Below are 13,119 nucleotides of genomic sequence, written 5' to 3'. Positions count from 1 at the left end.
AACGAATCATAAAAAAGCAAGACTGGAATATGCCAAACTACATGTTGACAAGCCACAAAGCTTCTGGGAGAATGTCCTGTGGACAGATGAGACAAAAATCGAAGTTTTTGCCAAGGCACATCAGTTGTATGTTCACAGACGAAAAAATGAAGCATATCAAGAAAAGAACACTGTCCCTACTGTGAAACATGGAGGAGGCTCTGTTATGTTCTGGGGCTGCTTTGCTGCGTCTGGCACAGGGTGTCTTGAATCTGTGCAGGGTACAGTGAAATCTCAAGACTATCAAGGAATTCTAGAGAGAAATGTACTAGCCAGTGTCAGAAAGCTTGGTCTCAGTCGCAGGTCATGGGTCTTGCAACAGGACAATGACCCAAAACACACCGCTAAAAACACCCAAGAATGGCTAAGAGGAAAAAATTGGACTATTGTAAAGTGGCCTTCTATGAGCCCTGACCTCAATCCTATTGAGCATCTTTGGAAGGAGCTGAAACATGCAGTCTGGAAAAGGCACCCTTCAAACCGGACACAACTGGAGCAGTTTGCTCATGAGGAGTGGGCCAAAATACCTGCTGAGAGGTGAAGAAGTCTCATTGACAGTTACAGGAAGCGTTTGATTGCAGTGATTGCCTCAAAGGTTGCGCAACAAAATATTAAGTTAGGGTACCATCATTTTTGTCCAGGTCTGTTTCATGAGTTTATTTTTTTAATAATTCTGTTGAAGCATGGTTGAAAAACAATGTCTGACTTTCATTGGTTAACATTTATAGAATTTTATTTATTATTACTTTTGTCAGATTAAAGTTATTTCTGTGACCATTGTGAGTTTTTCTTTCATTGACCAAAGGGTACCAACAATTTTGTCCACGTCTGTATATGTATATATATATATATATGTATATGTATATGTGTATATATATATATATATATATATATATATATATATATATATATAAAAAAAAAAAAAAAAAAGTACACCATAAATCCATTTTTCAAACCATGTTTTTAGCTTGTCCTGAATCACTGCATGTATATGATATGTATATATATGTATATATATGTGTATATATATATATATATATATGTATGTATATGTATATATATGTATATATGTATATGTGTATATATATATATGTATATATATATATATATATATATATGTGTGTGTGTGTGTATATATGTATATGTAATGTTACACTCATAACATTGTGTTTATTTGACATTGAGATTAGTACAGCTAACATGAGGCTCAGACTTTATTTGTAATTACAACTTTAATTTTATTTCTCACAAGATAAAAAAAAAACCCAATGATTGTGAAGTATGTTTTTCTTTGTTTCCAAGCACGTTCTGCTGTTTTAGATGGAAATCTGATTATAGTTGGTGTCGCTGTGTTCTTTGATGTTTGTAGTGCTCAGTATTCACTATGTAAAAGTTGGTCCAGCATTTGTCTGGACTGTTTTTTTGGGATGGTAAACTCTTTTGTGCTGCCTGTACAGCACTCTGATGAGACACGGGGCAACTTCTTGAGCAGTGTTGCTGTCAATGGGCAACCAGGTGAGGCACACAGCTCACAACCAATCTAAATTATCCAGATAGAAATGTGTTATCCGTTCTTAGCGGTTTCCAAACATTCCTCAAAAAGATTTGCGCCATGTATCATCAGCCTCAGTACTACAGAAAGACACAAATGAAACTAACCAATAACTGTTTAGGTTGAGAAACCCAAAGCCAGCATTTAGATTTACTTTAGTTGGAGGTTTTCATAATAGTGCTATCTGCAGGCAAGAGTATAATCAATAATGAGGCTTTGATTACATCATTGCATATTTGGCTGGAAGAAGCTGGCTTTGAGTTAGAGTATAATAAGAGTCTGTTCTCTTTGGACTTTGGTGTATTGTGTGTATGGGAGGCGCTGGGATCATTTGTAAACAATGCCTTCCTTGATGCCAAGAGCTAGTGTGCTTTTGTAAGTGTTCATCTCATTTTCGGTGTTTCTATCTCTCCAGTACTGGAGCCATCCCTTCTTTTCTCCCAGCATGCATGCTTTCCGGTCGTCTTTCTCTCTCCTCTGCATCATTAAAGCACGGGCACACTGCACAGATATTTAGCCCTTGGCCACCTGCCCGCCTCCATGTGAGCCTCATTTGGTGTGTTTATCCTGTTTCCCATTCAACCATTGAAGTGTTGTTTTCCTCTAAACTTGGGACCACACCTCTGGTATGTGGAGCTTTAACTTCACACACCCACTGTACTTTTAATATTATAAGAAAACTGTATCCTTAAAATCAGCCTTGCAGTGCAGCCTATGCTCTAAGGCTGGCTTGCTTTTGTGCATCTATTCAGCTCGCTCTATTGTGAGCAGCGGTGCTAATTGCAGCTTGAATGGTCTCTGCTAAATGTTTTGTGACAGTTTGAAAGCATGAAAGAGAAGAGGGGCACACAAGAAAAGGAATCCCTCTTTTTTTGTTTTGTTTTGTTTTTCCTCCCTCCTAATGGCACAACGGAATGCTCTTGGCTTTAACCTTCAACTCCCATGCAACCCTGTTTCCCCTCCCTCACGAGAGAGTCTCCTCTCCGAATCAGGAATAGAGGTAGATATAAATAAAGCCCGGGTGAGGGAACAGAGATCGGATCCTGCCGAAGCCGTGTGGGACGAACGGGGCGGTCGCTCGCGTACTGAGCTGCAGCTCTTTGGCAGCATTTCAAATATGAGCCTCAGAAGCCTCGCGAGCAGCAGACATATTGTAACAGGGATGGCCAGCGCTCTGCACGCAGCCTAGTGCTTCTCTCAGGATGGTCGGGCGACATCTCTCTTCAGGTACTTTTCCACTTCTCTGCGACCCCACCCCCTCCAACCTCATAGTACGATCCTCCACGCGCTGATAACAGGCTTTTCCCTTGCTTTGCTCTCTGCTGTACTGCTGCTGTTTGATCTGGAAGCGTAGCATTCATATAACTGCAAATAAAACGCAAATCCCTAAAGCTATTGCATTGCATGTTAGAGATTAATGCAGGGCAGAGGTTTGCTGCGCTCATCTGATAAGCTTTCTTCAGCGAGACACTGTAAGATGTTGACGGCAGCTCTAAGCTTTTTTGGCTTCAGTTCAGATTTGATAAAATGGCGTCCTTTACTACGCAGTGACTCTACAGAAGGACAGCGTTTGTGTTAGAAAGAGACTATCCTGTTTTTCACAGACTGCTTTTTTCTTGTCTTTGGTTGAAAGTGCTTTTTTCTGTGCTTGGTGACAGAAAGCCTGGTGTGCACAGGCACTGCCGCTTTGCGCAGATCTGACACAGACTGAGCTGTGCCTGCGCATGTAAAGCCACACAAAAACAACAGAGTTGAGTGAGTGCCAAGAGGCTGGGCTACATTGCCAACTAATTAACACAACAGGATCCTGGTATCCATATGTGGGCATTTGCTCTGCTTTCAGTGTTGTTATCAGTGTGTCATATTTAAAATGAACATATTTCTTTGAAAGCAAAGTCTCTGATCGTATTCTGTCAGTCCAGCAGAGGGAGATGGTTGTGGTTGGGAGAAACTAGGCTTTGCAATGACAGCAGTGGAAAAATAATGACTCCAGGCTAGCATATACATGTGAACCAACACAATGCTACATTTTTATTATATTTTTTCATTTACGACTGTGTGACTATAGATATCATGTTGATGTAAAGCATCATTTTTCTTAAAGCAAGCCAAGAATTCTTTTTGCTCAATCTATCCAGATCTTGCAGTTAATGGCCATTTAGATTAATTACATTTTTGTTTTTTACAAGTGAAATGTAAATCTTCTTGCATATTCATATATTTGTACAAATGTAATTGTTTTCTTAAATTTTTTTGTAATCCTAATTAAACATTTTTGCAATATTGCTAATTGCATTTATACATATGTATTTTATCATAACTAAAAGTTTTCAGTGGTCATATGAGTGAATAAATATTAATATAGGTCATATGCACATTGTGTTAATAGTTTATCTGCCTTTTTCTTTTTTTTCTGTAGAGCTGCCCCCACAGAGTGGCCTGGCAGCCCAGTATGAGAATATATCCCCCAATCGCAGTGCCACTACAGCCTCTACCAACAGCTGCAGCGGCTGGGATCCACTGATTATTGACGAGCGCGATACGGAGGCGTGGCCTTCCATTTCATGCAAAGAAAGCCACGCCCCTGCAGGATGCCCCTTGGACACTGAAAGTATCAGTGACATCAGCAGCATGAGCATGGCCACAGGAGCTGGCCAGCAAGGCCATTTCTCCACCAATCACCCCAGCAAAGCCAATGCCAGCCACTCAGGAGGTCTACTCTCTAGTCAGGGTGGGGCCAGCAGAGGCTGGGGCTCTGGCCCGTCTCCTGCCAGTGGAGGAGAAGGGAAGAATGAAGTCTCCAGCACATCAGTGGGAGCCAGGGGTTGGGGCTCCTCTAACTTTAACTTGAACTTAAATCCCAACGCCAACCCCTCTGCCTGGCCAGTTCTGGGACATGAAGGGACCGGCATGGGTGGCGGCAGCTCTGGAGGAAGCAACCCTCCTCCTCCTAATCTCTGTAGCCCTCCGGGCACTCTGCCCAGTCAGGGCCCTAGCAGCAGTGGCAGTATAGGTGGTGCCAATGGAAATTCTGCAGGTAATGGTGGCAGTGGCAATGGCAGCACCACATGGGGTAGCATTGTGCCCAGTGACTCCTCAGAGCCACACTCCACCCCATCCACGAATGTGTCTTTCAGCTCCGAACCTCAGAACCTTAACACTGATGGACCAAATCACACTAAGCAAGAGCCCAGAAGCCCTGGCCATAGCCTGCCTAACTGGGGGGTTGGACCTGCAGGCATGAGCTCATTTGTTCAAAATCCAGGTGGAGCCTCGCAAGTCAACGGGGATGAAGAACCTGTTTGGGGTAATGGAGATGCCAAGTCTGGTGGTGGCTCAAAAGACTCTGGTTGGGACTCAGGGACCAGCTGGGGACAAGGAGGGGCCTCGGGCACTTCTGGATGGGGACAAGCTGCCTCTACTGGAGACTGGGGTAAGCATTCCAACAGTGAGGCCAAAGGATGGGATTCCTCAGGCTCTCCCACCCAAGAGCAGCAGTCCAGCTCTTGGGTCCGTGGGGCCAATGCCCCAGCCAGCGAGGGAAGCAGTGACAGCATGGAATGTCATCCTCGCATGAGGGTCCGCTCATCGAGAGATGAGACTCCCCCTATTTTACCTGCCCAGGATATGGACCCTCGGGTTCTGTGTAACACAGGTTGGGGACAAACACCAGTGCGCCAGCACACCGCTTGGGAGACTGAAGAAGCTGCACGCTCCAACTGTAAGAATGACATTGGAACTGAAGCCTGGGGCTCGTCCTCAAATACAGCCAATGTAGGACCAACACCAACTTCTGGCGGTGCCAACCCAAACTCTGGCACTACATCCAGACCTGACTCTGGGGAAGAATGAGGGCCCCTGCCCCAGTGCTGGAGCTGCACCTGCATGGGGCACAGTCATGCCATCACACCAAGCTAACTCTGGTTGGGCAGATCCTACCAGCAACAAGAAACCTTCCAGTGGTCCGGGAACTTGGGGCAGTACCCCAGCTGGAGGTCCAGGTGGTAACTTGCAGAAAAGTGGTCAGACTTGGGGTTCAGAGGAGAAGTCTCCTACATGGGAAGACAGCCACGCTAAAGCCAAACCACAGGGCTGGACTGAGGTGCCCAAAACTTCTCATGGGTGGGGCAATGGACCTGGAGGAGAAAGCGGGTCTGGAGGTGAATGGGGTGAACCAGCAGATGGAAAGAAAAATGGTCCTTCCAGCTCCACCTGGGAGGGAGAAGGTACTGGCTGGAATGAGAGCTCCAGAGGATGGGGAAAGCCAGCTTCAGGAGGAAACTGGGGAGATGCACAACACTCCAGTGTGCCATCACAAGGATGGAATAACAAGCCCCAGGAGGGCACCAATGGCAATAGTGGCAGTGGAAGCATGGGTTCTTGGGGAGGTCCTAACTCTGTAAAGCAGAGTGGCTCTGGATGGGGAGGAGGAAATGGTGGAGGTGCTAAACATGACCACACTGGAGAGCCCACTGGATGGGAGGAGCCCTCTCCACACTCTATCCGACGTAAGATGGAGATCGATGACGGTACCTCAGCTTGGGGTGATCCAAGCAGCTACAAGAAGGCAGTCAATCTCTGGGACAAGAATAACCCTGGGATGCAAGGCAAACCAGGACCTGGCAATGCCAACAATGTACCCAACAACCATCATCATCCTCACCATAACCAGCCTCCTATGCAGACCCACAGCCATGGAGGGCCTAATTCAAACAATAATCACATTTCCCCTGATAATGCTGGCCCACATCAAACAGGGCCACCTCACAATAGAACAAACCTTATGAATCCAGGTAAGAAAGACGACTTTTTACTTCAGCATACACTGTGAGTGACCTTTACCTAGTTAAAATGTTTTATACTACTGTGAGGCATACAAGTGAAGAAAAAAAAATGCACAGATTATGTTAAGAGAACATGCTAGCAGAACAAACAGAAATGTTCTTGTAAATCAGTCAACAGAATAGTGTTTACATTTTATCTGCGAGTGTAGTTCAGCATAGTGTACGAGCCAGGAGGAAGTGTGTAATTAGAGTTGGGTCGCCATCTGTGGGGAGTATCACTAGGCCTCAGCAGGATACTTGGAACAAACCCGACGCCCTCTGCTGTTTGTGTGTAGCTTTGCACTCCCTCTGCCAAAGCTGTATTTAACATGGCATCCTCGGATCTCCCTTGTGCCAAGAACTAAACAGACATTTAATATTACTTCTTATTATTTAGTTTTAAGACAGAGGAGCCTACAAAGTGACTTTGGTTTTTGGAAAACAAGTTTTAATTTAAAGTTTGAAAGTGAATACATTTTGAAATTCATTTAAATTTTTTAATTAAACTTTGCAATTCAGTTTTTATACTGATTATGCTAATTATTAGAGAGGAAAAATGTATAGGGACAAAAAAGCAAAATAGAAAATAAACCTTTGGTTTGCCAACTTCAAGGGCATTTTATAGCTTTATTTTTCTCTGACCATAAGCGCCTTTTTTAGCACGCTTCTTTGCCAGGATTTCTGTATTGCTTTGATTCAAAGTGCCTCGAGAGCATTTTGAAAACGTAAGGAACCGCTGTCATACACCGATCGGACCTCACACAAAGCCAAAACTTAGATATTTTAGGCGATACAGAAATCCTAGCAGAATGCTACCTAGGAAAAAGGCATGTGTATGGCCTAGCTTGTGATGCAGTGAAAACTAAAGATGCACTTGTACTGGGTTTTGCTGTTTTTCTGAGTTTTGCTGTATTTCAGGATGGGGCGAAATGACAAATGTCCATTCAAAAACTGAGCCCTCATGGGGAGAGGCAGCCGCCCCTCCAGCAAGTGTGGACAATGGCACTTCAGCATGGGGCAAGCCCCCAGGTGGCTGTGGCAGCTGGGGTGATAATGGCCCTGAGGTCTATGGTCGAGGCAGTGGACCTCCTGGACCTGCCCCCTGCAAACCTGGTTAGTTAGTTTTTTTTTATTATTTTTTTTTTTATTGAATGTATATTTGTTAATTTAAATAAAAATATTTGTAGTTGCTTGAAATTAAAAAAATAAATTCAGTTGCAATAGAATGTTTTGGAAATCAATGTTGGTCAGGTGGTAAATCAAATTTGAAAGGTGTAACAACAGGGCCCCCTGTTGATGTAGATAATGCACTACAGGAGTATACACTTACTGTTAGAACAAATTACTTATTTCCGCTGTATGTAAACATTATTTTCATTGTTTGTAAAAAAATAAAATAAAACAAACACAACTGCTTATCAGTGATTCTACTGTGGATGCTTTCAATAATGTGTCTATTTTGTCCTATAGCCCCCAAATCTATGCAAGATGGCTGGGGTGGTGGAGAGGACATGGGCCTGTCTGCAGGGCAGTGGGAGCAGGATGAGGGTGACATGTGGAACAGCACTGCATCTCAAGAGAGCAACTCCTCCTGCAGCTCCTGGGGCAACCCACCCAAAAAGGGCCCACCAAAAGTAAAAATAAATAAACAACCTGCCTTAATGTAGGTGTCATGGTGCAGAGATATCTCACCTGTCTGTTTTTCTTTAAAGGGTAAAGTCCCAAACAAACAGGATGACACTTGGATAATGAATCGTCTCATCAAGCAGCTGACTGACATGGGCTTCCCAGTAAGTGCTGTTCATCTTTCATATAGGAGCATTTTTCCCTCCGTATATTTGACTGTTGTCCCTGGTGTTAGTTTTACGATACTAACTGGCTAATTGTACATTATCCGTTTGCACCAGATTAGATTATTAAAATCAATCTTTGTAATAAGGATTAATGCAAATGGAATTGAATGTGTGTTCTTGTTTGCCTGTCCAGAGAGACCCTGCAGAAGAGGCTCTTAAGAGCAACAACATGAACTTGGATCAGGCCATGAGTAGGTGTTATACCTGCAAAATCTTCAGTTTTTTCAGTGCTTCTTTACTAGAATATTATATACAAATATTATTTGTGTGGTAGGCGCCCTGTTGGAGAAGAAGACCGAACTAGATAAACGGGGGATGGGAATCTCTGACTACAACAACGGCCTAGTTAATAAACCAATGGGCTGCAGGCCTTCAGTCATCTCCAAAGAATCCTCCTCAGATCGCCCCCCCTTCTTGGACAAGGTATGTGCTTCTCGCAGTTAAAAGTCATCACATTTTAGTTACTGCATCTAGGATACTTAACATTGTGCTGAATTTTGTTTGTATTATTTGTTCCTTTATTTTATCATCTGCTCCTTAGGATACTGGGCTAGCAGATGATGCCCAAACCTCACCGTTTATGCCTTCTCCGAGCCTGAAGCTCCCATTGGGTAGTGCTGCACTCCCTGGCCAGAGCCTTGGAGTTGCGATGCAAAACTTGAACAACAGACAGGTTGGTGTATGTGGATCTATATGAATTTTGTTTTTCAGCATTGTCTTAAGGCCTGCTTATACTTTAATGATGTAATTTCAAACAAAATCATTCCAAAACTAAGTTTGTTTTGAGTCCAAACGTATGTTATGCAAAAAGCAATGCAGATAAACATCAAATGAAAGGATGAAAGCAAAAGTAGGAAGCAAATAAATATTAGACCATACTCAATTTAAAAGGTAAACAATAAATTATCCTTTCCCTTTTTTTTTAAATCAAATTTATAGGCTACGTGCAAGTGCCATGAGTCATGTTTACTTTAATCTACACCCTGCCTCCAGCAGCACGGAGGTGACAGAATGTTTGAAAACAGTATACCGTCGTTCAGCCTTTTTTTAACTTTTTGCCCCCGAAAGAAAAATGAAAAAAGGAAAAAAAGCTTAGTTTGAAATATGTCAGGGCCTTCAATCATTGTCTGCCTTCCTGTCAAGATACTGATATCTTGACGGTATGAGGGGATGACAGCTTTCAGCATGTCCTCGAAGTCTGATTCCGAACGAGCGGCTTTGTGTGTTTGTGTAGATGCAGAGTGGAGTGTTTGGTAGTAGCGGAGCAGCACAAGCCCGGGCCCTGCAGCAGCAGCCTCCTCCCCAGCCGTCAGTGCCACCTCTCAACTCGTCCCAGCCTAGTCTACGCGCTCAAGTGCCTCAGTTTTTCAGCCCTCAGGTGCGCAAACAGACCCATGTGGTTTAGCACCTTATTGAGATGCTGACTTCTGTATGATATATGTGGGAGTGACGAAATCTGACCATTTTGTTTACTTACAGGTTCAAGCACAGCTTTTACAGTTTGCAGCAAAAAACATTGGTCTCAACCCTGCACTTTTAACCTCACCAATAAACCCTCAGCATATGACCCTGTTGAACCAACTTTATCAGCTGCAACTGGTAACTGCCAGTCTTCTGACATTTTATTGATCTGAAATTAATGTTATTATTGCTCAGAAAGCTCTTGCTGTAATGAAAGCTTGTCACTTTGATCTTGCAGGCATACCAGCGTTTACAAATTCAGCAGCAGATGTTGCAGGCACAGCGCAGTGTTTCTGGCCCCATCCGACAGCAAGAGCAGCAAGTGAGCAGTTCCTTCCAACAATTTAGGCTCACCTTGATGTCACTAAAATTTCATGCTTCTCGATACCGAGTTCTAATATTGCACTTCTATAAAGGTGTTCTGCGCATGTCTTTTCACAGGTTGCACGTACAATCAATAACATGCAGCAACAGATCCAGCAGCACCAGCGGCAGCTGGCTCAGGCTCTGCTGATGAAACAGCAGCAGCAGCAGCCACCCGCCTCACACCCGGGCCTGCATCCCAATGCAGGCAAATCAGCTCTGGACACATTTCCAGCCCATCCCCAGGCATCCAGCCTCTCTGTTTCCGACCTTCAGACCAAAGAGCCGCAGTCTTCTCCAAACTCCTTCTCACCCTACCCTATTTGTGAGTTACCAGCACTCTATTGTTGCATTCTTTCTGTTCAGATCTGCTGGTGAAGATCGAAAAATTCTTCTTTACACTGTTCCCACAGTCCTAGTAATCCCTAGATTCCTTGCCCTCATTTTGTTTTGTTGTTTTGTATGTCTGTGTTTCATGTGTTGTGATTTCTTGGTTATTTATATGTGTGCATGCAGCATACACTTAGCCCAAGAAAAATTTCCCCTAAGGGGACAATAAAGTATATTGGATTGTATCGTATTGTAAACCTGGAATTGCCACTGATTTTTTTCTTTTAAGTCTTGTAAAACGTGAAATATCAGTTTTTATTTCTAGTTGGCTTTAAAATGTATCATCAGCTAGGTACTCTAGGCAATTTTTTTTTTTTGTTTCAAATCTTGTAAAAGTTATTTTCTTATTTTATCCATGCTGATTGATGCATATGTGCTTCTCTGTAGCTGGATTAAACCCTAACATGAATGTAAACTGCATGGAGGTGGGTGGCCTGTCCATTAAGGACTCTCCTCAGCCTCAGTCACGCCTGTCACAGTGGACACACCCAAACTCCATGGAGAACCTCTCTGGCAACTCCTCTCCAATGGAGGCCAACTTTAGCAAGCATGGTACTTTTATAATCACATATTGTAAACGTGGCATAGTAGTTAATATCAGGCCTAATTCTAACAATTTTCTACATCACCAATATAATACAGGTGCCATCTCTGCAGGCCCCGGTCTGGGTCCCCAAAGTAAGCCCCCGCTGGATGACTCCTACAGTCCCTACAATCTGATCCCCAGCTCTGAGACTCCTGCCAGCCCCCTGGCACCTCATGATAGCTGGGGTCAGGGGAAGAACACCAATGACAAGATCTCCAATGGGACCAATGTCAACTGGCCTCCAGGTGACTGACATCTCTAAAATCTCTTTGGACTAGTAGGCTTATGAAGGCTTTAAAATTGATGTAAAAGATTTAAAATTGTTTGGACATGTTCACTTATAAAGTCACTGAATGTCATTGCACTATATTGAATATTTATTTTTAATAAATGCCTTTGATTGGTTCAGGATTTCCAAAATTAGTTTGGCAGCATTCAAAAACATTTTCAGTTAATAAAAGCATCAAATAATTCAAATAAAATAATGCTTAAATGCTTTATTGTTTTACCTACATGTCATTTGATCATTAGCCAACATCAGAAAACAGTGAACACACAAATATGTTGTTAAATGATTAAAATATTCATTTGAAATCTTAATAGGCTTCATATAAATATTTTAGGCTGTTTCAGTTGATGAAAAAGTCCCTAGATTGAAAAAAATGTTATATAACGCAAAGACGATCTTACTTTTTAATGTGTGTATTAGATAATGTCTCAAAATGATCTTATTTATTTGAAATCCCTCAGAGTTTTGTCCAGGAGTGCCCTGGAAAGGCCTGCAGAATATTGACCCTGAGACTGACCCAAATGTGACCCCAGGGAGCGTTCCCAGTGGTCCCACCATCAATACCAACATTCAGGATGTGAACCGCTACCTGCTGAGAGACAGGAGTGGAGGTAAAAGGACAAATCTCTTTTTTCCCATCAAAGAAAATAAATCAGATGACACGGGAAGCACAAGCCTGGATAAATCCCATAACACCATATCTCGTTAAATATTTTAGATATTCTGAATAAAAGGTACTGCGTGTCGCAGTACTGTTTTTATTTAGAATCTCTTAGAATGTTTTTCACATAATGCAACCACTAAGAGTGCCTCAGGTTTTTTTTTCTTTTGTTTTCCTTTCTTTGTATTTTCTACATACGTTCTTTTTCTGATTTCCACTTTGAATTCTTGCCTGCTTTGTTCGGGACACATCGTAGGTTCCACCCCAACTTCCTCACAGGGCGAGGCTCTGCCTCCCTCCAGCGATTGGCCAGTTACTAGCTCTTTCAGTCTGTCCTCCCCAGAGGCAGACAGCACAGGTACAACTCCCAGAAACCCCTTCCTGCCCTCAGTCCTGCTCATCACACTCTTTTCTTACTACTTACTGTTCAACCTAGCATGGGGCCCCAAAAGGTGGTCGCATTCCTGTATATCTAGTGCATCCGACTCAAATGTGGCCCTGTCCCCCGTAGAGAGCTCTTTCCAGCCTACATTCATCTGTACATCCCCTCGGTGGTGTTAGTCACTCACTGTCCCTTTGTGCAGCATGGTCACCGCCTATCTGTGATTTTTGTGAGGTGGAAGTGTTGAGAAGGCACACTTTTATTTGTGAGACATAAATTCTTACAGTGTAACACCTCATGGTGGCACCTCAGTGACTGTGACTGCTGTGAAAACACTTTTCACCACTTGTATGTCTAATTCTGGGACGTGCGGAATTAGAAACAGGAGATGTCAGTTAGCATACTCTTTTAGCGTTTCCTGTGCCCTTTTTCTCACATTTACGTCTCTGATCTACAGGAAAGCTGTCTGACATGAAGTCCACTTGGTCTTCGGGGCCCATCTCGCACACCCAGGCTTCTCTCTCTCACGAGCTTTGGAAAGTCCCACAAGGCCCCCGAAACACGACGGCTCCCACGCGGCCACCTCCAGGCCTGACCAACACCAAGCCCTCGTCTACGTGGGGCGGAAACACCTTGGGCCTGGTGGCTGGCTGGAGCAGCTCCTACTCTTCAGGTGTGTGTGTGTGTGTAAAAGGTGCCGTTTAATCCCAGGAGGATATG

The 13,119-nt window shown here is 43.5% G+C and overlaps 1 protein-coding gene across 1 annotated transcript in view; it reads left to right on the top strand.

Moving 5' to 3' along the window:
* The window catches only part of tnrc6c1 (trinucleotide repeat containing adaptor 6C1), a 53,788-nt gene that overhangs the window by 31,510 nt on the left and 9,159 nt on the right, over positions 1–13,119 (top strand). Inside the window, 16 exon segments of the mRNA XM_043234946.1 lie at positions 4,011–5,430; positions 5,432–6,384; positions 7,333–7,527; positions 7,885–8,048; positions 8,127–8,204; positions 8,401–8,458; positions 8,542–8,690; positions 8,809–8,940; positions 9,502–9,645; positions 9,747–9,866; positions 9,967–10,050; positions 10,170–10,416; positions 10,869–11,033; positions 11,124–11,312; positions 11,818–11,967; positions 12,857–13,072. Of these exon segments, the coding sequence (XP_043090881.1) occupies positions 4,011–5,430; positions 5,432–6,384; positions 7,333–7,527; positions 7,885–8,048; positions 8,127–8,204; positions 8,401–8,458; positions 8,542–8,690; positions 8,809–8,940; positions 9,502–9,645; positions 9,747–9,866; positions 9,967–10,050; positions 10,170–10,416; positions 10,869–11,033; positions 11,124–11,312; positions 11,818–11,967; positions 12,857–13,072 (4,464 nt within the window).

This window comes from Puntigrus tetrazona, chromosome 3 (genome assembly GCF_018831695.1).
Source record: "Puntigrus tetrazona isolate hp1 chromosome 3, ASM1883169v1, whole genome shotgun sequence".
Lineage (NCBI taxonomy): Eukaryota > Metazoa > Chordata > Actinopteri > Cypriniformes > Cyprinidae > Puntigrus > Puntigrus tetrazona.
The sequence above is the reverse complement of the archived record's forward strand: the minus strand, read 5'-3'. Positions and strand labels throughout refer to the sequence as shown.